The sequence below is a fragment of the Vulpes vulpes genome, chromosome 3 (genome assembly GCF_048418805.1).
Source record: "Vulpes vulpes isolate BD-2025 chromosome 3, VulVul3, whole genome shotgun sequence".
Classification (NCBI taxonomy): Eukaryota; Metazoa; Chordata; class Mammalia; order Carnivora; family Canidae; genus Vulpes; species Vulpes vulpes.
Window position 1 is genome coordinate 91180271 of NC_132782.1, and position 24122 is coordinate 91204392.

At 55.9% G+C, this 24122-nt stretch overlaps 1 protein-coding gene across 2 annotated transcripts; it reads right to left on the reverse strand.

Moving 5' to 3' along the window:
* Positions 1–8211: 8211 nt before the first annotated feature.
* On the reverse strand, positions 8212–10583 carry FOXL3 (forkhead box L3). 2 transcript variants are annotated; one of them, XM_072751508.1, is made up of 4 exons: positions 10498–10583; positions 9868–10002; positions 9319–9487; positions 8212–9019 (listed from the first exon to the last, which is right to left on the reverse strand). In XM_072751508.1, the coding sequence occupies exons 2-4, from the start codon at positions 9972–9974 to the stop codon at positions 8624–8626; spliced, it is 672 nt and encodes a 223-aa protein (XP_072607609.1). In that variant the 5' UTR covers positions 9975–10002; positions 10498–10583; the 3' UTR covers positions 8212–8623. The 2 variants fall into 2 exon arrangements, with proteins under 2 accessions (XP_072607609.1, XP_025867187.2); XM_026011402.2 differs by lacking the exon at positions 10498–10583 and having other exon boundaries at positions 9868–10484.
* Between the last annotated feature and the right edge of the window lie 13539 nt (positions 10584–24122).

Below are 24122 nucleotides of genomic sequence, written 5' to 3' on the forward strand. Positions count from 1 at the left end.
GGAGCTGGAGATTTGCCTGCCCCCCCTCTGGGCTGATGTGAGACACACTAGTCAGTTTCCTGGACAACATCCGGCCAAGTCAGTTAATCTAAACAGAAAACAGTGGGGAAAAATTGCTCCCAGCTTTTCAGAAACTGCACACACATGTGGCCTGCTCATCTTCATGTCTGGAACATCCTGCTCTGTAGGCCCAAGACTCCTCCGGAGACAAGGACATGTCCGAGATGCACTTACCAAGGCGCCTGCCAAATGCAGGATCGCCAGGAAGTCAGATGACTCCAGGGGGTGGGGTGACCCCAGGAGCCCGGAGAGCTCCTGCCCCCTCTGCTCCATCATGTCCCTGCCCCTCTGGGGTGGGCGATGCCAGGGACCTTGAGAGCCCCCTGACCCACCCTGAGCCACATGGCCCTAGCACATCCCTCCGAGGCTCCACTTTCTCCTCTGTGTCACAAGAGAAGATGCAGGTCCCCGTTAGAGGCTGGCTGTCCTATCGCTACCATCTGAGCCTTTGCCCAAATAGCTCTGTTCTGCCCGTGAGCGCCAGGGGCCTGGACAGAGGAGGGAATTTTGCACCATGACTTGAAAGCCAAATAGGTTTTTATGAGGCTGTGAAGATGGAAAAGGCATCGTAGCAGAGGGAGCTACACGTGCCAGGGCATGCAGGCGTGACCGCGGCAAGTAGATCTGGCCAGCAGCGCCCAGGGAGACGCCCATCTCCTCCCCGAGCCTGTGGGTGAATGACACGAGAGTGCGCATTTCACATGCCATGTGCGTGTGCAAGTGCACGTGAGTGTGTGCGTGCGTGAAGGTGGGCGTGCATGATGGCTGGGGTGGGAATCTAAGGGACCAGTTTACACGTGGCGATGATGGCTGCAAGCCGTGGTTTCCCTCTGAGCCTCAGGGTCCCCCTTTGTCAGATCAGGGTGAACTCTGCCCACACCTCCCAGGATGATAAGATGGTGGCTGTCAGAGGCCACCAAAGAAAGATCCTCTTCCTTCTCTTGGCCTCAGGGCACGTCTGCATTACTAAATTGCTCTCAGGTATGGACAATACAGGGGAGGCCAGGCCCCCTGTGGGTCACCACACTCACCCGGCACCAGAATTTCCCATCAATAGAACTGGTCCATGTCTGAGTGGTTCTGGCTCTTGTCTTACTGTACCTGTCTGGCTGGTGGAGACAAAAGTGGCTTTGCATGGACGCCCAGAATCCCTGCCACGCAGGTGCCCTCAGCCCCTACCTGTCCATGTTTATGGACATGGAGGGAGGCCATGGGCTGCACTGCCACCCCAAATGCACCTGTATTTCCTTTCCTGTGTGTGGAGATGGGCCCTGGCTCTGCTGCCTGCCAGGTTCAGACTTTGGGTGGCCCCAACGAGCCATCTGGTGCCCCACTTTCTTGCTGGGGAGCAGAGCTCCCTGTACCCTGTCCTCCAGCGTTCCAACCGCTAGTGGCCAATTGCATCTGTGGCCTGTAATAAGGAGCCATCAGGGGCCCCGGCTCTAAGTTCATCCACGTTGGCTGAGCACTGCACGAGGCTCCCACGCCTGGGGCCAGCGGCTCACCCACCACAGACACACCCCGAGGGATGGAGGCGGTGACACAAGGAATGTCGGGAATGGGTGTGATAAGCTCACTCTCTACAACCGGATGGTTCCCGTGAATCATTTGACAGAGACCTGGTCCAACTCTCTTCCTCTGGCTGCAAACTCGGTGTCTCTCAAACCTAGAAGCTGAGCAAGTCTGGAGGGTGAGGCTAGGCCACCGAGGCGAGGGAGTCCTGGGCTTGCGGGGACCTGGGGACCAGCGTGTGTGCGCAGTGAGTGTGGGGCTGTGCGATGGCTGTCGGAGCACCTGACAGGCCACGTGAGGACGGGGACCTGGACGGAAGGAGCAGGGGTTAGCGAGAAGGGCAGCAGCCTCGCCGCGGTGTGCATACCAACACGTTGCAGAGTGAAGTTAAATCAGTTCAAATGTTCCCACTCAATTTCCTTTTCTTCAGAAGCTGCGTGGCTGCGTGACTGTGCTTCATTATAAATCTAATTCTGTTGTCTTGGTTGAGCGAGCTCACATGCATGTGGACCAGGTCTGAAGTGGCCTAAAGCTGGAGAAACGCGGCCTCACAAGAGCACACGGGGCTGTTAATTTGCAGTCGATCGCGGCGTGGCCTGACAAGCAGCACCTTCCGTTCCAGGAGCCAGTTTCTCTAGAACGGCAAGCGCATGGGTGAGGCCCACCTGCTAAGATGCACTTGGTATTTTTAATGGGATGAAAACATTAATTTTGCAAATGTTTATGGATTGCTAATTTGGCCGAATGCAAAATCAAGTTACAGGTGATAGATAGTGTGTGGCCTTCCTGGAATCCTCCTGGAGTATTTGCCGCCGGGGCCACACAACAGGCTCATCCCCGTGGAGAAGGGGGTGGCGGCTCCCGCACCCCCTCCTGTAGAAGGCATGGGTCCACACCCAGCTCGCAATCCCGAATCTGGGGTCCCAGTTCAACAGTCCCACTATCGAACGGTGGCTGTAGCTCGGGGATGGTGGGGGCGTAGGTCCTGGAGTCTGATTCCATGTAAGCTCCAGCCTAGAAGATGTTACTCTGCCCTCAGCCTGGCATCCCGGGCATCTGGCTAGTGGAGGATGGACCGCGGGCCTGCCTCTGCTCCCAGGAGCTCCCACGAGGGCTCTCTGAACCTCAGTGTTCTCCCCTGTGAAATGGAGCTGTACACCTGCCCCGTCCCTGCCCTAAGCTGCGTAGTGGGCAGCAGGTGCTCTGGGAGGGGCATGATCCCCCTTCTTGGCTGTCACTACATTATCCTCCTCTCTAGGGCATGGAGCTGGAGGGGCATCCAGAAGAGGTAGGTGGGGGCCAGTACCCAGGGAGTGTGGGGACCCTGGACCCTGGGCCCTGGCCCTGCCCTCTCTCATCTCCCAAAGTCACCTTTGGCTGTCACACTGCTGCCTGGCCAGGGACCTTGGGGCCCTCTAAGACAAACTGCTGACATGTGTGGTCAGACCCCTGTGCTCAAACCCCACTGCACGCCTCTCTGCCTCACCCATGAAATGGTGAGGCACTTAATATGGCCTGAGCATCCTCAGAACAGGACTGGGCACCCTGCCACCTCTGTTACCTGGGTGGCCATCTGGGCTGGACCCCTGCCTGCCAGGCTGTGGTCTGAGGGGTGAGCATAGCTTCCTGTGAAGGATGGGATGCCCTTTTGCCCTGTCTCCTCAGAGGAACTCCTGGGCGTGCAATATGACTGGGTACTTCCCTGCAGGAGTGTGCGGCTGCCTGCCTGACTGGGAGCTAAAGCGCCCCCGCCCTCCCCACCAGGGTCTCACACCCAGAGGTCCTTTCCCGTCCTCACGCATACCCTGGGCAGACACCCTCTGCAAGTGGTTGTCGTGGAGCCTCGGCCTGGTCACCAAACCCTTGAGGACTTTCCTCCTTGGCATTGCCTTCAGCCGCACTTCCTCAGATGAGCACCCTCTCCATCCCAGTGCTGTCCAGGGGAGCTGTCCCCTCGGACACCTGCCCAACTGAGTCCATGGTCTTCATGTAAAGCACTGGTCTCACTTCCAACGGGAGGCCCCTTAGTGTCAGCCTCCCCTGCCTCGGGTAAGTGGCCTCCCTCCACTATCAGGGTCCCCTCACCCAGTCCAGGTTCTAGGGCAGCCCCTGACCCTGGGCACCAGGAATGAGAGCTGAGAGTGCCCATCCCCTATTTCCCCTGCAAGGCCAGGCCCACAGGCCCACGCATCTCCACCCCCATGGGTCTTTCCTCCACTTGCTGTGGTGGGCAGCCTCCTTGTTCTGCACTCACAACTAAGATACACAGGTGGGCTCCCCTAAGAGGCCCCAAGTCTGCTTAGGCCGGACTTCTATCTGTCCTGGATTGGACTTCTTAGATCTGCTCCAAATCTGCTCACGTGTCCAGGACAGAAGTTTCAACAGAGCCAGCTTGGAGGCCAGGATGGGAAACTCTGAACAACCCACCACAGAAGGGCGAGGTGTGACCAGGAGGGGTGGTAAAGATGGCTGGGCATCTGGGGTGCGGGCCCTTTCCCGAGGCAGATCCCCACCCATTGCAGGCCCTGCAATGCTTATTTTTAGTTTTATACTTTTTGGTGAGAAACAGGCCTGTTTGATTTCTTGGAATGTTTCTGCAGAAGGTCCCAGGGTCCTCAGCAACTAGATAATCTCGCCTTTGCTGGAGCTGCACCCACACAGCCGAGGGTCTATCTTGGGGGGGTTGGAACCAAAAGAATTTCAGAGGGAGCCCAGACCCTGGAGTGGCAGGAGCAGGAGGCTCCTCTCTGGCCCTGTACCCAGCTCAGCACCATGGGCCTCACTTCACCGTGGAGGGGTGAGGCAGAGAGGGGGACGGTACCAACCCTGGAGCAGGAGGCCAGAGTAGATTTACTGAGGAAGCCACCCATGTGGGAGAAGGAGAGCCCCCCGGGGCCACCCCTCCCACTCTGGAGGCTCCAGGTGGCCCCATCCCTGCCTGCCTGCAGGGAGGCAGGGAGCTGGCAGTGGCCGGGGCAGACGTGAGGTCCCAGGGAAGGAGCAGGAGCCCTCAGGGCTGCTCCCAGGAAGGGAGGCGCCCAGAGGACTTGCCCAGATTGGGGGAGCTGGTTTCCATGGGGCCGGTCATGGCCCAGTCCCTCCCTGCCTCCGTCACTGAGTGTGGGCGGAGCAGAGGATCGGGACGGGGTGGGGGTGGAGGGGGACATGAGATGAGAGACATGGTCCGTCTCAGCTAAGCCCCCCATGCTACACGTGAAGAACCCAGGGCTCAGGTGGGCAGATGGCCTATGCGAGGACATGCACCTGCAAGGCTCCCAGCCTGACGCTGCTCCTAGGACCATGGGTCTGGAGACCCCCAAGGTCATTCTGGGGCAGCTGATTGAGGCCTAGAAGATGTCAAGGATAGCTGGTGCCAACGGGAGCTCTAGAAGACCTGTCCCCCACTCTGTACACTATCCTCATTGGCATCACCCACCCAGCCAGGACCTGTGTCTTGGTTTCATGAGTACAGGATGGGACAGGTCAGGAAGAGAGGCTTGAGGACCAGAGCAGGAGATATGTCTCTTGTGTCTGCTCTAGTAAGTGAACTGTATGGAGGCCACATTAACCGATGCAAGTGCCCAGAACATGGCAAGTGATTGTCCATCAGCAGGTCTATGTATCAGAAAGAAGAGTGACAAATGGAGGCAAATGCAGAAGATGGACTTCAAACTTCAAAGGCTAAAGACATGGGTGTTTGTCTTGGACTTGGAGGCTGGGAGAGCATTCCCCCTACCTGTGCATCCTTCCAGCCACACTGGCCTTCTGCAAGCCCCCACGGCCACTCCGTCCTACCTCAGGGGCTCGGCTTACTACTCTCCACCTGGAATGCCCTTTCCACCTGGCCATCTTTAGGGCCTCAGCTTGCACGTGGCCCCCTGGAGGGCCCTGCCCAGCCACCCTGTCTGAGCTAACTGCTGTACCCTGACTTGTCTCTCAGTTCCCTGGGCTCAGGCTTACTTCCCGGCCTCCTGGCTGTGTGAGGGCTCCATGCACACTGTGGGGATACAGGCTGGTCCATAATTGCACCCCAGCACCTAGCATGGGGCTCATGGATGTTCATTGAATGAACACACAGACCGGGAGGCCCTCAATCAGGGAAGGGAGGAATCTGAAGAGAAAGGAGGGGCAGACCGAGGTTCCAAAGGATGGCTTGGTATGGAGGGCACTGTCAGCGAAGGAGGCCTCTCTGGGGAGACGCAGCGATGCTGGACTTCAAGACGGGCATCGTCTTCAAGAAGAGCATCGTCCGAGGCCATTTTGTACCCACGGACCTGCTCGTGCTCCCACCCCAGTGCTCTCTCGCGTCCATCCAGATGTGGTCGCCTTTTGTCTCTGGCTGCGGTGGAGGGCCCCGGCCCGGCCGGCTGCTGTGAGGACAGACATCCTCCCTCGGAGTCGGTGAGGAAGAGCTCAGCCTGGATGCCGCCGAGCCCGGAACTTGGCGCGCACCATGGTGGTTTGCATACAGTTCCCCTGAACTCCTGCACAGCAGCGCCTCCCAACTTTGTTAATGGAAACCCAGTGATCCGTAACTGTGTGGCAGACATCTGCTCGGGGGTAATGTGGTGGTAATGTACATATCGGTGATCAATCAGCGGATTTGCAAGAGAGGCATAAAGTATTTAATTATACGTGCGCCGGGCGAGTCTGTGTGGTGGCGGTATTTGAATAGGTCAGAGCCGGCCCTCACCCCTGCAATGTTGTTTGGTATTAAATGCCACTCACTTGAAAGACTGGAAGACCTGCCGGAGTCGCGGGATATCACACACTGGCAAATTGAAAATGTCCCTTCGCTTTTAAAAACATGATTGATATCCTTTGCAAAACAAATGTTCTACCTCATAGTGCACAGACCTTGCCTGCCTAGCGCCTCCCCTTTGCTTGCTGGCAGCCAGTGAGCACCTGCCCCGGCCCGTGTGCAATGGGAGGACCTGCTAACAACATGTCAGGTCACCAGGCCTCCTCTCCCCCTCCAAGGCCGGGGCTTCCAAAATTGTTCTATTTAGGACAGAGGAATCTTCTGTCCCACTGGCTTTGCTCACCAGAACAAAACATAGGGACACGGCTAAAACCCAAAAGATAAAATGCAAATTTTATTTGCTTGACCGGTAGCAGAAAAATATATCTTCAGATACTTTGTATGCCATCTACTTATGTATAATAAGTACCACCTGCATTGCGCCACCTATGTCATATCTACTATCATTTAAAACAATGCTTTTAGGACAACTGGCAAAGGGATATAAATAATAGGAAAGCAGACAGACATCACACCTACGATGCACATACGCACATCCGTGTACACGACCACTCTGAGCCTGCACGAGCCACAGCCTGGAGGAAGTGTGAGCAGCCCAGCCCCAAAGCCACATGCTTGGGTCTGGGGCCTGGGTTCACCTGCATGCGGGTCCCCCATCTATAAAGTGGGAATGAGAAATCATGCAACCAGCCATCAGGGCTGGTGTGCCAGCCGTGGAGACAATCCCTGTCCCGGGCTCAGCACCAGGTCTAGTGGGCAGTGAGGGCCCACCAGTGTTGAATGCTTTCCCAGCAAAGAGTTCTGGTAGCTGGCATTTTCGAAGGAGGCATGTCCTCTGTATTGCAGGCTTAGTCCTGCTTTCGGGAGGGCTGCTTGAGGGAGGCAGGGCTCCCCTCCTTCCATGAGGCCAACAGGCTGCCCTGCTGGCGGGACCTAAATGGACCAAGAGAGTGCTGACAGACAGGCAGTGGGCACATCACCACCAGGACTCATCTCTGGACTCGGGGACCAGGCACTTCACAACATTTGTGACAGCCTTCTCCCCTTTCTCAAAACAGTCACATCAACCCGAGGTGGATGAGTAACAGTGCTGTAGTTTGATGAAATATCAGGGTGTCTGAATCAGAAGCAAGCCAGTCTAAGTGGGTCTCTGAGATGGCTCTTTCTGTCCTGGTCTCCTGCCTGCCTTTACCGGCCCGGGGTTTTTCAGAGTCCGATAAAGCACAACCAAGTAATTCCCAGTCGAGACAGTCAGCCTCCTTGGGTGTGTTTTTGTTGTTTACACAATTAGCCAATCATTGTCACCTAGTGGATCAGATTAGGTGTAATCCATACTAATGTTCAAATTAAGTCATGGAAAGCAATTAACTCTGCAAAAATGGGCTGGTGAAAAATGATAAGGTTGGTCAAATAGTTTCACTGTGCATAATTGTGTTTTTTAAAACACCCGTCTCCACACAGTAATTAAATCATTTACATTTCAAATGGAGTGAACCCACCTCCAATGCTTGTAATTGTGCACTCCCTAATCGTACACCTCACAGCGTAGCAGGGATCTATCAACCGCCTGCTATGGAGTGTCTGCTTCCTCAGGAAACCAGCTGGGTGGAACGTGCCCAAATAGAAGCTTACTGCCTGCTCAGAAGAAGCAAGAAAAGTGTGCTTTGCCCCATGTTGGCCCAAATTTGAATCCCCCCCCTCTTGCTCTTCTCTTCTTTCTGCCTTCTCTCCTGGATAGAAGAGCGCACGAGAGTTCTTATGCAATTACGAACTATTTTGTCCACAGCATGAGATGCACTTACACTTCTGATCACATCATCTGCACCAGGGCGACGGTCAAAAACCTTGGGGCGACATTCATGGGATCAACTAGTATCTGACTTCACTGTTTGCATTTTATTAGCATCACTTTCAGCTCCAGGGAAGAAGCCCACCCGCCCGGCTAACTGTATGCCCAGCCCGTGGGCACCTTCCAGGCTGTGGCTGTCTAAGCAGCAAATCCTCAGATGGAGGTGGCCCTGAACCTGTGTTCGTACTCCTCAGAGTAGGACTCTTCAGGAGCTCTGGAGCAAACGCTTCAGGCGAGCAGGACCCGGTGAGTCTTCTTGCAAGGGAACTTTTTTGAAGGAGGAAGCCAGAAGACTGGAGTTCCTGTCTCTCCGGCCCCCGGGGGGGGGGGGGGGAGCAAGAGGCTGTGGAAGTTAGTCTGTGGCGAAACCTTGCCTCTGGCTGGAAGTGGGGCTGAAATCACCCGGGAAGACCCGGGGCTGCCCGGGTGCCAGCCCCGTCTCATATTGTCCAAACGTGGAGGTTCATTTGCTGGGCCTCCAGCCGGGGGTTCCTGCCTTCCTGCAGGCCCAGGGGACACTTGAGCCCAGGAAACGGGTCTGGGGAGGACAGGATGTAGTCAATGCTGAACTTGATGCCCCTGGGCTCCTCCTTCCCCGGAGCGGCTGGGCTGGCGGGGGCCGGGGGCTGGTGGGGGCGGGGGGCTGGTTCCTGCGACCCCGGAGGCCCCTCGGTGCCCCCCGCGCGCGCCTCCCCGGCCCCTTCCCGCTTGGGGCCCCTGCGCCGCCTGCGCCGCCGGTAGTTGCCGTTCTCGAAGAGGTCCAGCAGCGACTCGCAGCCGCCTGCGAACGTCCAGTAGTTGCCCTTGCCTTTCTCGTGGCCCTCAGTCCGAGGCACCTGTGCGCAGGGAGGGGCTCCGCGAGGGGCTGGCTTTCTGGGCGCTCCCGCCCACCCCTCCCGGTCTGCGCGCTCCCGAGGGCTCCGGGGCAGGCCCTGGATAGGTCCCTGTCCTTGCGGTGGGTGGCGTTGCTCAGGGAGCAAACTGGAGGCACCCCATTTGCTAAAAATGAACTTTCCAACAACTGCTGCTGCAAGATCTGGCCCCGCCCCCTATCGGGGCTGATTTGGCCCAGGAGCCCCCAAGCTTGGGACAGTCCGGGGCCCTTCGGGGAGCGGGATGGCAGTGAGGAGCTCACCTTGACGAAGCAGCTATTGAGGGACAGGTTGTGGCGGATGGAGTTTTGCCACGCGCGCTGGTTGGCTCGGTAGTAGGGGAACTTGCGCATGATGAAGTCGTAGATGCCAGACAGCGTCACCCTGCCCGAGGGGCTCTGCTGAATGGCCATGGCGATCAGCGCGATGTAGCTGCAAATAGGGGCGCGTTGGGCCACGCGGGGCGGTGGAGGGGACCACTCACGACTTGGGGGTCTGGAGTCCCCTCCGGCAGCCCTTCCCTGCGCAGAGGCCCGCCCCTCCAGAAGCGTGCTCCCTCGCCCCCAGGGCTTGGGGGGGTGTGTGGGAGGTGCACCCCGGAGGTCCCCGCTCCCCGCTTCTGCCCAGACCCAAGGAGCACATCTTGGGAGTGCTCCTCAAGGGGGTGGAGAGACATGCGGAGAAAGGAGGAACGGGTCCCTTCCCAGGTTACCCACCGCCCCCCCCTCAGAAGAAAGCCCACCCTCCTCCGGGAGGTCCTGGAGCAGGATCCTCGCAGGCCCCCAGGCTCCTACCACCGACCCCGCGGGCACCTGTACGCGGGCCGGGTGAGCCGCTTCTCCTCGTCGGAGCTGCCGGCTGGGTAGTCGTCGGCGTCGTAGTTGAAGCAATTGTAGGGATACTGCGAGCTGTCAAACATCTTGGCGCACCGGGTGCCTGCGGGGGGCCTGCGGGGGGCCTCCGCGTCGCTGCCACCTCCTCCGCGCCGCCCGCCAGCCCGCCAGGTCTGTGCTGAAGTCCTCCCAGGCTCGGGCCAGCAGCGTCTGCACTGCGGGCTCCTCTACGCCCGAGCTGGGAGCCTGGGTTTCTGGGGTCCCCCGCCCGCGCCCACCCAGTTGTCTCGCATCCAATCCCAGCGCGGGGGAGGCCCCAGCCACCGGTAAAGCGGCCGAGGGAAGCGAGCGGGGCTCTCAGTGACCCGCTGACCCGCGGCGGACCGAGGAGGAGGGACCCGCGCGCTGGGTGGTCCGACGGGCGGGGCGCCACCCCGCCTCCCGCTCCCGCCCCGTGCGCGCCGCCGCGCTCTCTGCTCCCTGCGCGGGCCCCAGATTTCCAGGCAGAGTTGCTGGGTATCCCTCCCCCACCACCCCCCTCCACCCGCAAGCCAGAGCTAGAGCTCCTCGGGGGCTCCCTGCACTGGCGGATGTCTCCTCAGAGCTCACCAGTCTGTGCGCCCTCGGTGCCAGGGAGTCACTAGGTTTTTCCAGGGCACGGGATCCCAGAGTGGACTCTTGGGTTGCCAGAACAGAATCATGAGCCAGGCCACAGACAGGGCCAGGGCTGTCACCTCCTCCACCACCAGGCTGGCCCCACCTCCTGCCCCTGAGCGGCAGGATCCGGGCAGGGTAGTCTGGGCCCAGCTGGCCTGTCCCTGCCTGGAGTCAGAGACAAAGCGGCCAGCATTTCCTCCAAGGCCCTGCATCCCAGAGGCACTGTCTCTTGTTGCCCAGAAGGGTGTCTCTTCCAGGGGTCCCAGCAAGGGGCTCAGGAGCCTGCTCTGTAAGAAAGCCCCTGAGTGCCTGGAGCACAGAGCTTTCGGGCCTGGGGACAGGCTCAAGAGCTGAGCCACACTTTCCTGGTCCCTTCTAGCTCCAAGGCTGTGATTCCTTGTATGGGTAGATGCATGCAGGAGAGAAGATAAGGTATGGGAATTTTAGGAAAAAGAATGAGGTGGGATCTTGCCAGGCGTGGGGTGGTAGTGGTGAGGGGGGAGTTTGTTTCACAGTGGATGTGCCACCAAAGGCATTTCCATGAACAATTCCACAGAATTGTTTTTATTTTTTTAAAGATTTTATTTATTTATTTGAGAGAGATAGTGAGAGAGAGAGAGAGAGAGAGAGAGCAGAAGCAGGGAGGAGAGGGAGAAACAGCCTCCCCACTGAGTAGGGAGCCTGATGCGGGACTTGATCCCAGGACACCAGGATCATGACGTAAGCCAAAGGCAGACGCTTCATTGACTGAGCCACCTGGGTGCCCCAACTCTGCAGAATTCTGAACTGACCCGTATGTGTGAATCTGCCTAAGGCCAGGAAGCCTGGATAGTCTTTCTCCAGAAAATTCTCCCTTCAAAGCAGGACCCTTCACTCAGAAATGACCTGTTTTCATTCAGTCCAGCCAGTTGGCTGCATGAGGGCTTGATGCTACACACAGTCCATGGTGAAGAAGGGGGCAGCGCCCTGCCAGCTCCCCGGGGGAGGCTGTGCAGTTGCCCTTTCTGCAGGGATGCCATGGCTGGCTTCTGTGGAGGGTCGGAAGCACAGTGGGGCTCAGAGACATTCACCGACTCTGTGCTGTCCTCTGTCAGATGTCAGTTATGCTCGCTGGACTGTGGGAACATAAGTGGTACAGTCCCTCTTGAAAACATTTTGGCACTTTCTTTAAAAACTAAACATGTGACCACAGGGTTAACCAGCAATCACACTCTGGGGCATTTATCCCCGAGAACTGGAAAGGTAAATTCATGCAAACACCTGTGCTCACATTCCCAAACTGAAACTCTCCTAAATGTCCTTACACGGGGAGACGGTTATATAGGCGTTGGTCCCCTCTACACCATGGGACACCTCAGCTATGCGAGGTGAATAACCACTAGTCCAGCAGCAGCCTAGATGGATCCCCAACTATGTAAGCACAGAAGCCAGCCTCAAAGGGTTACATAGAACACACTGCCATTTATAGGACACCCTTGAAACGACAAAATGATAACATGAGGAACAGATTAGTGGTTTCCAGGGGTTAAGAGGAGGTGTGAGCAGGAGGGAAGTGGAGGCCACGTCATGGGACCATGCACAAGGTTCCTTGTGGCCTTGCCTTGCTCTGCATGTCCTGACTGTGTCAGTGTCAAGGTCTCAGTCGTGAGATTGTGTGTTAGAGTTTTGCAAGATGTCACTATAGGGGGAAGCTGGGTAAAGGGTATGTGGGATCTCTGTTCTTTCTTTCTTTTTTTAAAAAGATTTTATTTATTTATTCATGAGAGACACAGAGAGAGAGAGAGAGGCAGAGACACAGGCAGAGGGAGAAGCAGGCTCCATGCAGGGACCCCGATGCGGGACTCGATCCCGGGACTCCAGGATTATGCCCTGGGCCAAAGGCAGGCGCTAAACCGCTGAGCCACCCAGGGATCCCCCCCTCTGTTTTATTTCTTACAACTGCGTGGAATCTACAAGTATCTCAAAATAAAAAAGTTTAATTAAACTGTCCTGCAGCGGGCTTGGAGACCTAGAGATGCCAAGCTGCGGGAGGGAGATTTGAGACAGAGCAGTCTGTGCCCAAGAGAGAATCCCATCAGCCCCACTCAGTGGGGGTTTTCTCTGCCTGATGTCCATGTCCTCGCGTGCTCCCCCGCCAGCCCCTCCCCTCCACGTCAAGCCTCTCGCTGTCTTCTCGGGAGAGTGTGTCCTCCCGCTGGTCAGGCAAAAGCGTGGGAGGAGATGTGGTGGCAACTGGCAGGGCTCCAGGCCCGCCTCTGTCCCGGTCAGTGAGGTCAGCCAGCACCAGGGGACCCCGTGCTCTGGGGATCTTGAAGACTCTGTCACACAGATGGTGGAAAAGCAAGAAACAGCATGGCTACTTCACTTCAGCCCTCCACAGCTTTGGGGGACTGGCTCCGGGGGCCACCCCAAACCTGAGCCTCCAGAGCAGGGGAACCCTGAGCTGGAGTAGTCCGGAGACTTACCGCTCAGGGAGGCATCACCCCGAGGCCAGGTTATGCTGGCGCCACAGCAGTTCACACATCCGTGTGCGCTGCCCCATCCCCTGGAAATGGTCCTGTCCCTTGGAAAAGCCACATCCCAGCCCGTGGATAAACAGATGACAGTGATCCCCGGCCCTGCATCCCACAGCTGGTGAATATCAGAGCCCAAGTTTGAAACCACTTCTAACGTAAGAGCTCTCATCACCAAAGCCATGCCCTCTCTCCATGTGTCACTTGCAGGGGCTGTTGGAAAACAGTCATAACAGCATGACATGGAGGCAACCTTCTCTCCCAGCTGCCATCTGGGCTCCTTTCCTTGGGATGGGAATTTGGCCCAAACCCCGTGATGTGCCCTGTAACACCCCTGGTGGAATCCTGCTTCTTGTATAGAATCAGTAGACGCAGTCCACGAGATGGCTGGCTCTGCTGGAGTCTGTGTTTGCGGGGGCAAACCAGATCACCCTTCCGAATCTGTGGGTCTGAGACCTTGTCTGGGGGCCCGGTCCACATCTGCTTCTGGCTGATCCCGGGGAGCTTCTTTTGTACCTGGAACCCAACACGCGGGAGGCTTCCCGGGCACCTGCCAGCTGCTCTGAAACTCACCAAGGGGATGAACTGCCCCCTTGAGCTAGACAAGAGACAGAAGCCGGCACCCAGGACAGCCAGGTCCTCAGAGCAACGAGCTGAACCTACCTTCAGTCTGGTGCTGCCCACAAAAAACTAAATCAAACATAGCCACCTACTTTGGGCCCAGACACACACAGAAATTCCCAGCAGTCACAAGGAACATTTTCTGAGCAATTATTGTGTGCCAGGACTGCTCTGAGTTCCTTCTATATGAACTCTGTCCATCAACAGCTCCAGGGGAGCTGGTATATGGCAGAGTCAGGGTATCATGCCTCTCATGTCTCTTAAAAAAGGACTTGGAAGGAGGCACCCTAAATCAACAACAGGGGTGCCTGGGTGGTACAGTGGTTGAGCGTCTGCCTTCGTCTCAGGGCATGATCCCGGGGTCCTGGGAACGAGTCTCACATCGAGCTCCCTGCATGGAGCCTGCTTTTCCCTCTGCCTGGGTCTGCCTCTCTCTGCGTGTCTCTCATGAATAAGTAAATAAAATCTTTAATCAATCAATCAATCAATCCATCCATCAACAACAGTGGTGACCTTTGGGGAGAGAACCAGCCACAGACTTTGAGTTTTTTTTTTTAAAGATTTTATTTATTAATTCCGGAGGACAGGGGGTGGTGTAAGGGGAGGGGCAGAGGGAGAAGCAGACTGCACTGAGCGAGGAGCTGGATGCAGGGCTCGATCAAGACCTGAGATCACCACCTAAGTAGAAACCATGAGTCAGATGCTTAACTGACTGAGCCACCATGCATCTCGAATGTTAATTTTTAAAAAAGATTTTATTTATTTATTCATGAGAATATACAGAGAGGAGAGAGAGAGGCAGAGACACAGGCAGAGGGAGAAGCAGGCTCCATGCAGGGAACCCGATGTGGGACTCGATCCTGGGTCTCCAGGATCATGGTCTGGGCCGAAGGCGGTGCTAAACCGCTGAGCCACCCAGGCTGCCAAATGTAAATTTTTATAAGGATAGTGTATTGCTAGCGTAACAAATGTATATAATCACCATTTTGTTGTGATGTAACCAATTGTCACAAACTTAGTGGCTTCACCCACCATCCACCTGTCAGCTCGCAGCTCTGTGTCAAGATGAGTGCGCCGAGATGAGCATGAGCGCGGCAAGATGAGCAACATAAGCAGCCCGTGGCAGGAGACCAAAGTGTCCCATCATGGCTATTCCTGGTGGTCAGAGAACCCAGGTTTCAGGGCAACAAGTTACACCCCAGGCGGGTCTGAGGTCTGAGCACCTGCTGACCTGCGACAGGTGTGGTGTGTGGGCCTGCGAGGAGGATGTGCTGCTGAAGCCAATCACAGGCGGGTGGGAATGCACACAGTCCCCCAGGGAGGGGAGCTCAGGCTGGGTCGCGCACCCCCGCCCACAGTTTGGTAGCTCTTGTCCTGAACTCTGCTAGTGTGGTTCAGGGATGGGCGGGCCACCATTTGAAGCATGAAAGGATGGGACTTACAATGGTGGTGGAGAAAGCACATGTGTTCACTCAATTCAATAGAAGTACCTGTTGGTTAGTTAGGAAACCTCCCTAATGAATTTTGATTTCTTAGGGTTCTGAAACACTTATTTGACTTACTTTAAAATTGACTTCTTAATGTGGGTCCCGGCAGTGAGAAGGCAGACTTCTCTGATCTTTAGCCAAAATGTCCTTGAAATACTCCTAAACATGGTGACGTCAGCAGCAAACAAGGCCAGCAATGTTCTAAGACTTTTTTTTTTTAAATTTTTATTTATTTATGATAGTCACACACAGAGAGAGAGAGAGGCAGAGACACAGGCAGAGGGAGAAGCAAGCTCCATGCACCAGGAACCCGACATGGGATTCAATCCTGGGTCTCCAGGATTGTGCCCTGGGCCAAAGGCAGGCGCCAAACCGCTGCGCCACCCAGGGATCCCCGTTCTAAGACTTTTTTACGTATATTGACCGATTCCCTTCTCAGGGGCAATCCCCCGAGTCAGACACTCCTGGTTGCTCCTGGTTTATAGGTTCTCACCCACGTCACACCACTTGCTGGTGGTGGGGAAAGGATTTGAACCCAGACCCTCCAGGAGGATGACAGCAGCTGCATGTGTCAGAACATGGTTTGGGAATAGTCCCATGTGTGGCCAGGTGGCTGGGCGGAGATGGAGAATGGGAGCATGCAGGGGACCACCGGGCTGCCCAGACTGTGGGGAGCTTCTCCGATGCCACCATTAAATCAGCGAGTCAGTGGGTCTCACCAGCAGACCCAGAGCAGCCTTGCAGGGCCACTCATGGATGTCGAAAGTGGAGTGGTGACTTGTGCTGTTTGTGACACACTCATAAATGGCAAAAATAGAATTATGGTCTTGATAAACACCAAATTCAAGCAGAGGGAAAGAGGATGGAGCCAGGGTGATCCTCTGCTCCTAACAAGTGAGCTTCCAGCAACTGTGAACAGATGGAGAAGTTTGTGCAGATCACGTAAAAGTCTTGACACAATGCATTTTGTTAGCTATGCTGCATTACAGACAGAGAGGGCCATGGGGGTCTTTAGGAGCTCTCTGTAACGCCAAGTCACAACTTGTTCGGACACTGCTGTATTTTTTATTAAAAGTTGCTTTTGTTATAGAAAGTTTATAAAATAGAGAAAGGTATAAAAATAAAAATCAGCTATAATTCAGTTGTTCAGAAGCAGCCTCTGTTCACATGCTGGAATATGCTATTTCAATTTCGGGAGGTGGGAAGCATTCGCAAAACTGCTAACTGTAATACTCTTTAAGAATTTGATTTTTAATGTTACAGAATATAGAATGTATCAGAATTCACTTATAAGTGATGTTTTAAATGTAAATAATTTCAGGAACCTCAGTATGTGGATAATCATCTGCTAATTTGTGCTATAGATTTATTAATGCTGAGTTTCCTTAAAAATCTGACCAAACTTTAAAGAGCAGAAGCCTTCGCGGCTTGCTCGTGCTCAGCTGGCGTTGGCAGAGCATGTGCCACATTCCAGACCTGGTGAGAAGTTCTCTAACTTGGCAAGCATGCAGCAGCTCCCACAAAGGGAGGGTCCTGGTCTTTTCCAAGTGATTTTGCTTGAGCTCTCTTGGAGCCAGGAGGGGAGATTTGGTTCTTTTGCTCCCAGACTGTCAATGGGTAATGCATGGACAGAATAAAGAAATATAAAAATCACATCAATGTCCCTTTTCCAAACCAACAGTATAGGCATTAGCATAAGCTCCTGATCACTGTGGTTGAGTGTGTGCTCTCAGCCGCCAACATAAATGGAGGCAATTAGTATCTCGGGATTTCTTCTTGGCAAGCAATCATTGCTCCTCTAAAATCAGAAGCAAAATGGAACATTCACAGAGATTTAAAAATTTCTTTCCAGAACTCTACACTTTAGTGAGATAAATAGCCAAAGAAAGAACAGAGCTAATTACATAAATCCAGCCCCCAAACAGGGTGAGTGAACTGCCCCCCCTTGCATTCCATCTGTGCCTCACACTCACTCCTGCCCACAGAGATCTCCTTGTGTCACTCCCCGCTGGCCTGCCTAGGGTCACCTCTGCCCCTCAACCATTGCAGCCGGATGATTACAGTTTTCATACTAGAAAGGGCCAGGTCTGGTGTCCGGAAGCAAGGTCAGTCCTATTCGAGCCACAAGACTGAAGCTCACAAGGGAGGTAGGACTCCCTACAGTGGAGCCAAGGTCTGGTAAAAGCAAGACCTGCCTTTCAAGGTGAGGCAGGCTGTGGGGCGGCAGGCATAATGCAGATTGTGCAGTCTGTCTGCACAAACAGTATAGGAGAGCAAAGTGTCCCTTGCTTTGCTCATTGCAAGGACCTATGCAATAGCTCATGAGAAACACAGATAGCCACGATGTCTGAACTGGAGCCAGGGTGATCCTCTGCTCCTAACAAGTGAGCTTCCAGCAACTGTGAACAGATGGAGAGGTTTGTGCAGATCACGTAAAAGTCTTGACACAATGCATTTTGTTAGCTATGCTGCATTACGAACCACTCCAAACTTAGTGGCTCACACTCACAATAAACCTTCACTGTGTCACAGGGTTTCTGAGAGTTGAATTTGGATGTGGCTGAGCTGACCGGCTCCAGCTCAGGCTCTCTCATGAGGCTGCAGCTAGGATGGCAGCTGGGGCTGTGTCTTCTGAAAGCTTGATGGGTGGAGGCTTCCCCTGCAGGCAGCCTTCCCCAAGCCTCGTGTCCTGGTCCCAGCTGCTGGCTGGGGGGGCCTCCGGTCCTCACCGCATGGGCCTTTCCAGCAAGCCACTCATAACAAGGCAGATAAGTGCCCCACACAGGAGATCTGGGAGACAGAGAAGCAGAGGCCCAGGGTCCTCTGTGACCCCTGGGGGGCTCACAAGGCTGTGATTGCCAGGAGGCGTAGACCACAGGGGGCCCACAGGGGGCTGCTGCTACCATGGGAATGGGAACCCTCGACTCTAGCGGTGAGGACAGCATGGAGAGATATAGCAATGCTACAGTGCCACGGTGATGGGCCCCGGATGCAGAGCAGGCCATCCGGGTCCCAGCACTCAGGGTGCCAGATGGAGGTGCCTCAGAGGAACATTACAAATTCAGCGCAGGAGACAAGAAGGAAGATCGGTGGGGACTGATCCACACAATGCTGCTCATCCACAGTGTTCGGGAGCCGGGGAGAATGGAAAGCATTCCTGGTCCTCACATTCCTTCCAGCCTGGAGAGAAAGCAGAGGCTCTGAGGAAGAGAGCAGGACAGTATGTCCCCATGACAGGACATACTGAGATGGCCATGAAGTACCAGGAAGTACCCTTCCACTGCTGGAATATTTGAGCAGCATTCAGGGTAGGAATTAACACAATACGGTTGATGTGGGGCAGAGAACACCAGGCTGGGAGACTGTGCAAAGGCCCTGTGGCCCCAGGAAGGTGTACTTCTACTGCTTGCACTGCCCTCCAGATGAGCCCCTGACTTCTGTGTTGAAGAGAATGTCGTTACACGTTTACTGGGGCACAGAGTTTCCATTCAATTGTCTTTGAAGAATGACTCATCCATTCGGGGTTGGTTTTTGAATGGCAGGCACTGTGCTGATCCTGGTGGGACAATGCAGAGCAAGCCTGATGGGCCCTCTGCCTGGGGCCACCTGAGCCCTGGACATGGGAAGACAGGCTGGCCCGGTCGGTGCTTAAGCAGCTGGCAAGGGCTTGCTGATGGCCTTCCTGGCTGAGGGGCCCACCTGCCAGGCAGCTGAGTGTCCCCATGCCCCTTTCTGCTTCTGAGGTCCTGGATTCTGGTCCTGAGGACCAACAGACTCCTGGGGCCAGGCTCTAGTCAGTGGGCCTTTTGGATGGGGCCTTGCTTTTCTCGGGCTCTCCTCTAGATGGTGCAAGTGGGCCAGTCTTGGGCAGTGTTTCTGGTGGCCCCCTTCAACCCGGAGGGCCTTTCCAGAATGATGGTGGCCACAGGATATATCTGGCTGCAACAGCCAGCATGGTGAGGAGACCCATGGGATGGCCACACAGAGGGCCTCCGGTGGACACAGCAACCTAACCTGATCTGGGCCGAGGCACCAGTGTGTACCCCTCCTGACCCCACCTTGCAGCTGACTTCTTTCCTGGCTTCACCCCACTTGTCCAGTTATAACTTCCAGGCCAGGAGCCGTCCTCCCCCCTCTGAGACGGAGTGTACACTGTTCCCAGTTCCCAGGTGGGCAGGTCCCAGCCAGCTCTGAACCCTTCCTTTCAAATGCCATCTCCAAGAAGCATAAGAAAGGCCCCCTCTGTGCATATGGGGACCTCCTTCCCATGTGGGGGCTCTAGGGGCTGCTCTCCTAACAGAGGTCTGAGGTCTGTCTCCCTTCACCACTAACCACACCCCACACCCAGCAGAGGCTGCTCGAGACTGTCTTGGCTCACCTCTTCTGTCAAGGTCCCTCTGGGTGGGGTGCGGGGATGTGGGGAGGGGTTTTCCTCAGAAAATGGTCCGGATGTGGGAGGGAGGGTGAGTCTGTGTCTCCGGGCGTCAGGTGGAAGCCACATGGGTGATGCATGGCGCTGGACTACCTAGGAGCCTGACGAAGGCCTCCTTTGCCTGGGGCTTGGCCTCTGGGGCTCTGGGCCCGGGGGTCTATGCATCCAGCTTGTTCCCAGGTGACAGAGAGCAGTGACATCTGGGGAGCCCCCAGGGAGCACCCAGGAGGGCCTGCAGTTGATGAGGCACCCTCATCACCCAGCCTTGGGGCATGGGAGTGTCCTTTGTGCATCTCAGACCTCTGGGTAGGGGCTAGGATACGGGGGCACCACCTCCCTGCATTGCCAAAGTGTCACTGCACACATTTTGCGCCCTGTGCCCACGAGGACTGGGGCTTATATATTGGTTTGTTTGTTCTTTCACTTACTTTACCTTGGGTGGTAGTCTGAGCACAGAGCCTGCAGCCCCTGGTGGGGTGCTGCCCCCACTCCTGCCTGCCCCCTGAGTCTCCAGAACGAGCTTCCAGGCCTCAGAGGGGAGACTCTGTGTGAGCTCTCCTTGCATTTGCCCTCAGGCACCTCTGGAGAGATGCCATCTGGTGTGTGGACCCTCCCGGCTGGGTAAGCAGAGGAGTGGAATGGAAGGGGTGGTGGAAAGGGAAGTGGGCGGGGGGTGGGGGTGACTGGGTGACGGGCACTGAGGGGGGCACTTGATGGGATGAACACTGGGTGTTATTCTATATGTTGGCAAATTGAACACCAATAAAAAATAAATTAAAAAATAAAAAAGGAAAGTCCGGGATCCCTGGGTGGCGCAGCGGTTTGGCGCCTGCCTTTGGCCCAGGGCGCGATCCTGGAGACCCAGGATCGAATCCCACGTTGGGCTCCCGGTGCATGGAGCCTGCTTCTCCCTCCACCTGTGTCTCTGCCTCTCTCTCTCTCTCTCTCTGTGACTATCATAAATAAATAAAAAAACAAAAATTAAAAAAAAAAAAAAAGGAAAGTCCTTTCCTTCTCTTTGTTCGGAAGGGGACGGCTCCCTCCACTCTGGCATCTTCCACCCCATGAGATCTCACGGGAGCCCGGGGCACAGGCTGGTCAGGGTGTTGGGCCTGTGTTCTCTCTCCGCAGCTGTGGGTGCATCGGGGGCCAGTCTGGCTTGATTTTGAATACAGAAAGAGGGGTCTCCTGCATCTAGAGGTCAGGCCTGAATACCACATGCCCAGTGTTAGATTCACGGAAGTCATCTCTCAGGTCTGGGCCTCAGTGTGACAGCTGTAAAATGGGTGTAGTCGGGTGGGGATTTCTCTCGGGGGCATGGGGGCTGGTCCTGCATCCTGGCCAGGCCTGCAGCCCAGGCTCTGATCCCACCTTCTCCCTTCATACCAAGCTTGTGCCAAAAAAACTGATGAACACGCCTTGCGAAGCCTTAGTAACACTGGGGTAGGGTTGAGCAGAGCCGCAGACCTCGTCCCTCCTGTCCCCATCGCCGTGTCCTTGAGAAACCACATCCCACGTTCCCCTGGGTGTGTTCTCGTCTGTGTCTGTCTTTCCTCTGTGTCTCTAACTCACAGAAAGATGTGACAGTGGTTTTTAAGTTTAACACCTATCAGCTTTCTGCCCTGCAAGAGAGGACTCAGCTCCCAGACAGCACCCTCCCCCCCGCTCAGTCCCGACTCGGTTGTACCACCTTTTCTTTCTTTGGAGAAGGAATGTTGATTATGCCTGTGAATACCATACAGTGCTGAGTCATGAGTTCTCATAATTATACGTCCTCTCCTGCTCTGCTGATCCTCTGGGAGGAAGGCATTTCCTGTCTGCCCGTTCCCGGTAGGTTTGCATCACCGGCTGCGGCTGTGGCTGTGTCGTCCCCTCTTCTGCAGAAAGAGCCAGTTCCTCTGTTCCGTGTCTTCCTGGCCACGGCCCTTCCACGCCCTGCTCTGCCCCCTAAGCCAGGGTGGCACGGACACTCCCCTGCCCACTTTCCTTCTTCTTTGGCTTTCTCCCTGGGTGCCATCCTCCAGCAGTTCCCGTCCAGGCCTGCGTCCTTGCCCAGGGTCCAAGGTCTCCTCGCTGGGTGGTTGGCTGGCCAGGCTGTTGAGGGAATCACCAACTCCCCATGGCTTCCAGCATCACCACCATCACATCCTAATCGTCCAACTTTGGGAAGTGTTTCCGTGTGTGCTGGGGGTGAGGGGTCTCCTTTCTACCTGACCTGCCTTCCTCCCAGCCAGCCGTCTGCTTTCAAACCTCCGGCTCTGCTTTGCATTGGTCACTGTTAGCAAGAGTCCTTTTAAGTGACTTGAGTGAGAGCCCTGAGCACCCCTGATGCCTGATGGGGGTCCCCATCCTGCACACCCAGGTGGTGTCCGGTTGCCCAGACCCTGTACTTCCTCAGGGGCCTCATGCCCCTGGTCTGTGAATCCCCACTTTCTGAGCTGTGTCTGAATGGAGCCCAGGGCCACACTGAGGTGTCGTGACCACCGCCACCATCCTGCGCTGGTCTTCCTTCAACACATCTGCATGTTCTAGTTTCCTCGTGACGCTGCCTGGCTTTTGAAGGGAGGCAGAGTATGTCACCCCAAAGTGGGCCTCTTTGGCATAAGGATTATTTTGAGCTGGTTATTTTGAGAAATAGCAGACACAGGAGATGCTCTGAAGCGGAGCGGAAGTGACCCTGTGGAGTGGGATGTTCGCATGGAAAAAGGGCACCTCCACATGTAGGGGTGTGTCCTGCTGTGGCCGAGGAGGACCCAGGACTGCAGGTCACAGAGGCAGGTTCTGGCTTGAATCTGCATGACAATCACGTGCTTGCTTACGGTCTTTGCTCAGGCAGCTCCAAAGGACCTGGGGGTTCTGTGTTGGGACCCGAGGAAAAAGGCCAAATGTGTGTTTCCCACGGTGGCACAGGCACGCCGGGCACCTTGCATGTGGACGTTTATTCTCGCAGTCTGGAAGCTGGACTCCCAAGAGCAGGTCCAGGGCTGGTTTCTGCTCAGGTCTGCTGCCTGTCCCCACAAGGCCTGTCCCCACGTGGCCTGTCCTCTGCAGGTGCAGAGAGAGATCTGCAGTGTTGCTTCGTCCTCCTACAAGGACGCCAGTCTTCGGGCATTGGGCCTCACCTCTTGACTCCATTCAACCTGAATCGCCTACTTAACGGCCCATCTCCAAATGCAGTCACAATAGGGGTCAGGCCTCAATCCAGGAACTTGGGAGACATGTCTTTGCACGTGGCCTGGCCTGGTGTCTCCATTTCCTCTATCCCTTCCCCGTCCCTGTTGTGTGGAGGGGTCTAGTTTGTGGTGTACGTATGAGTTGGTCATGTGTCACCCCCTCACTGTCTGGTGACGAGTCAGGGTCTGCATATAACAGTCGCCCAGCACGTTCTACTGGACTGATGGTGAGTGGACCAAGGGGGCCAAGGAGCCCCTGGGTCAGAGGCTGTGAGAGCAGCACTCTATTCTCTCTGGATGGCCTGGGAGCTGGGGGGATGCGTTTTCCGGGGCAGGGATGGGGAACAGCAGAAGACTGGAGAAGCATGGTGGGCAAGGCCCAAGGTACACAGGTGCCAGCTACTGGCAAGAAGGGGCAGGGATGACTCGGCCAGGGATCACTGGGTGAGTGGTGGGTGGGAAGCCTGCGCCAGGCTGGGGGCTGCAAAGAAGCTGGCTTTGGGGGCCACATTAGCACACCCCCCACTTACTGCCTTTGTAGTCGAGGTTCTTTTGTATTTCTGTGGCAGGCAGGCCTGCCATACACTGAGTGCAGCTCCAGGTGGGATTCAGGGATGGAGGGGAGGCCTCTGGCCCTGGAGCCAACGGCATGGCCCTTCCAGAAATCTAACCTGACTTTTGGGCAGAGTGTCAGCCCCTCACTGAGCTTCAGTGTCCCCACCTATGAAATGAGAAGAAAGCAGACCTTGCAATCTTGCTTTAGAGACAGTGATAATTTATGTTGGCGGGTTTGCAAGGTGCTGGTGCACAAAAAAGGGGCTGCAGGGGGGCTGGGGCATAATGGGACGCAGAGCCCAGGAGGCACCAGCGTGCTCTGCTCCCAGGGATTCTTGAGCTCCGGGGTTTATGTTGGCCCTCAGGGGAGTCCTCTTCTTGGAAGCCCTGGGGCTGGCCTGTCATAGAATCCTGTGCCCACACGGCGCCCCACGCGGACAACAGGCTTAGGGGGAGCCTCCAGGCAGGGCTCCCGGGAGCATTCAGGCCCTGAATGTCCTGGCTCCGCTGGGCAAACACAGTTTGCCTACAGGTGCCAGGGCTGTGTAGGCATGACGCTTACCCTCTGGGACTGACCCTCACCCAGCTCTGTCTGCACCTGCCACACCAGAAGTGGGACATGTGGCTCGCCCCCTCTTCTGCCTGCCTGCAGGCCCTCTTCCCAGCCATGGTGCCAGCCACGGTGCCAGCCACAGCGCCTGGAAAGCTGAGCCTTGGCTCCACCCAGTTCCAGGACTTACTTCTGTGGAGGGCGGGTGGCAGCGGAGCTCAGGGCATGAGGACCCAGACTCCAACA

Coding starts and splice junctions, on each gene's coding strand:
- FOXL3 (XM_072751508.1), bottom strand. CDS start 9,974: ATGTTTGACAGCTCGCAGTATCCCTACAATTGCTTCAACTACGACGCC. Junction 9,488..9,867: donor CTCACCCGGCCCGCGTACAG/GTGCCCGCGGGG, acceptor CCCTATTTGCAG/CTACATCGCGCTGATCGCCA. Junction 9,020..9,318: donor TCAATAGCTGCTTCGTCAAG/GTGAGCTCCTCA, acceptor CCCTGCGCACAG/GTGCCTCGGACTGAGGGCCA.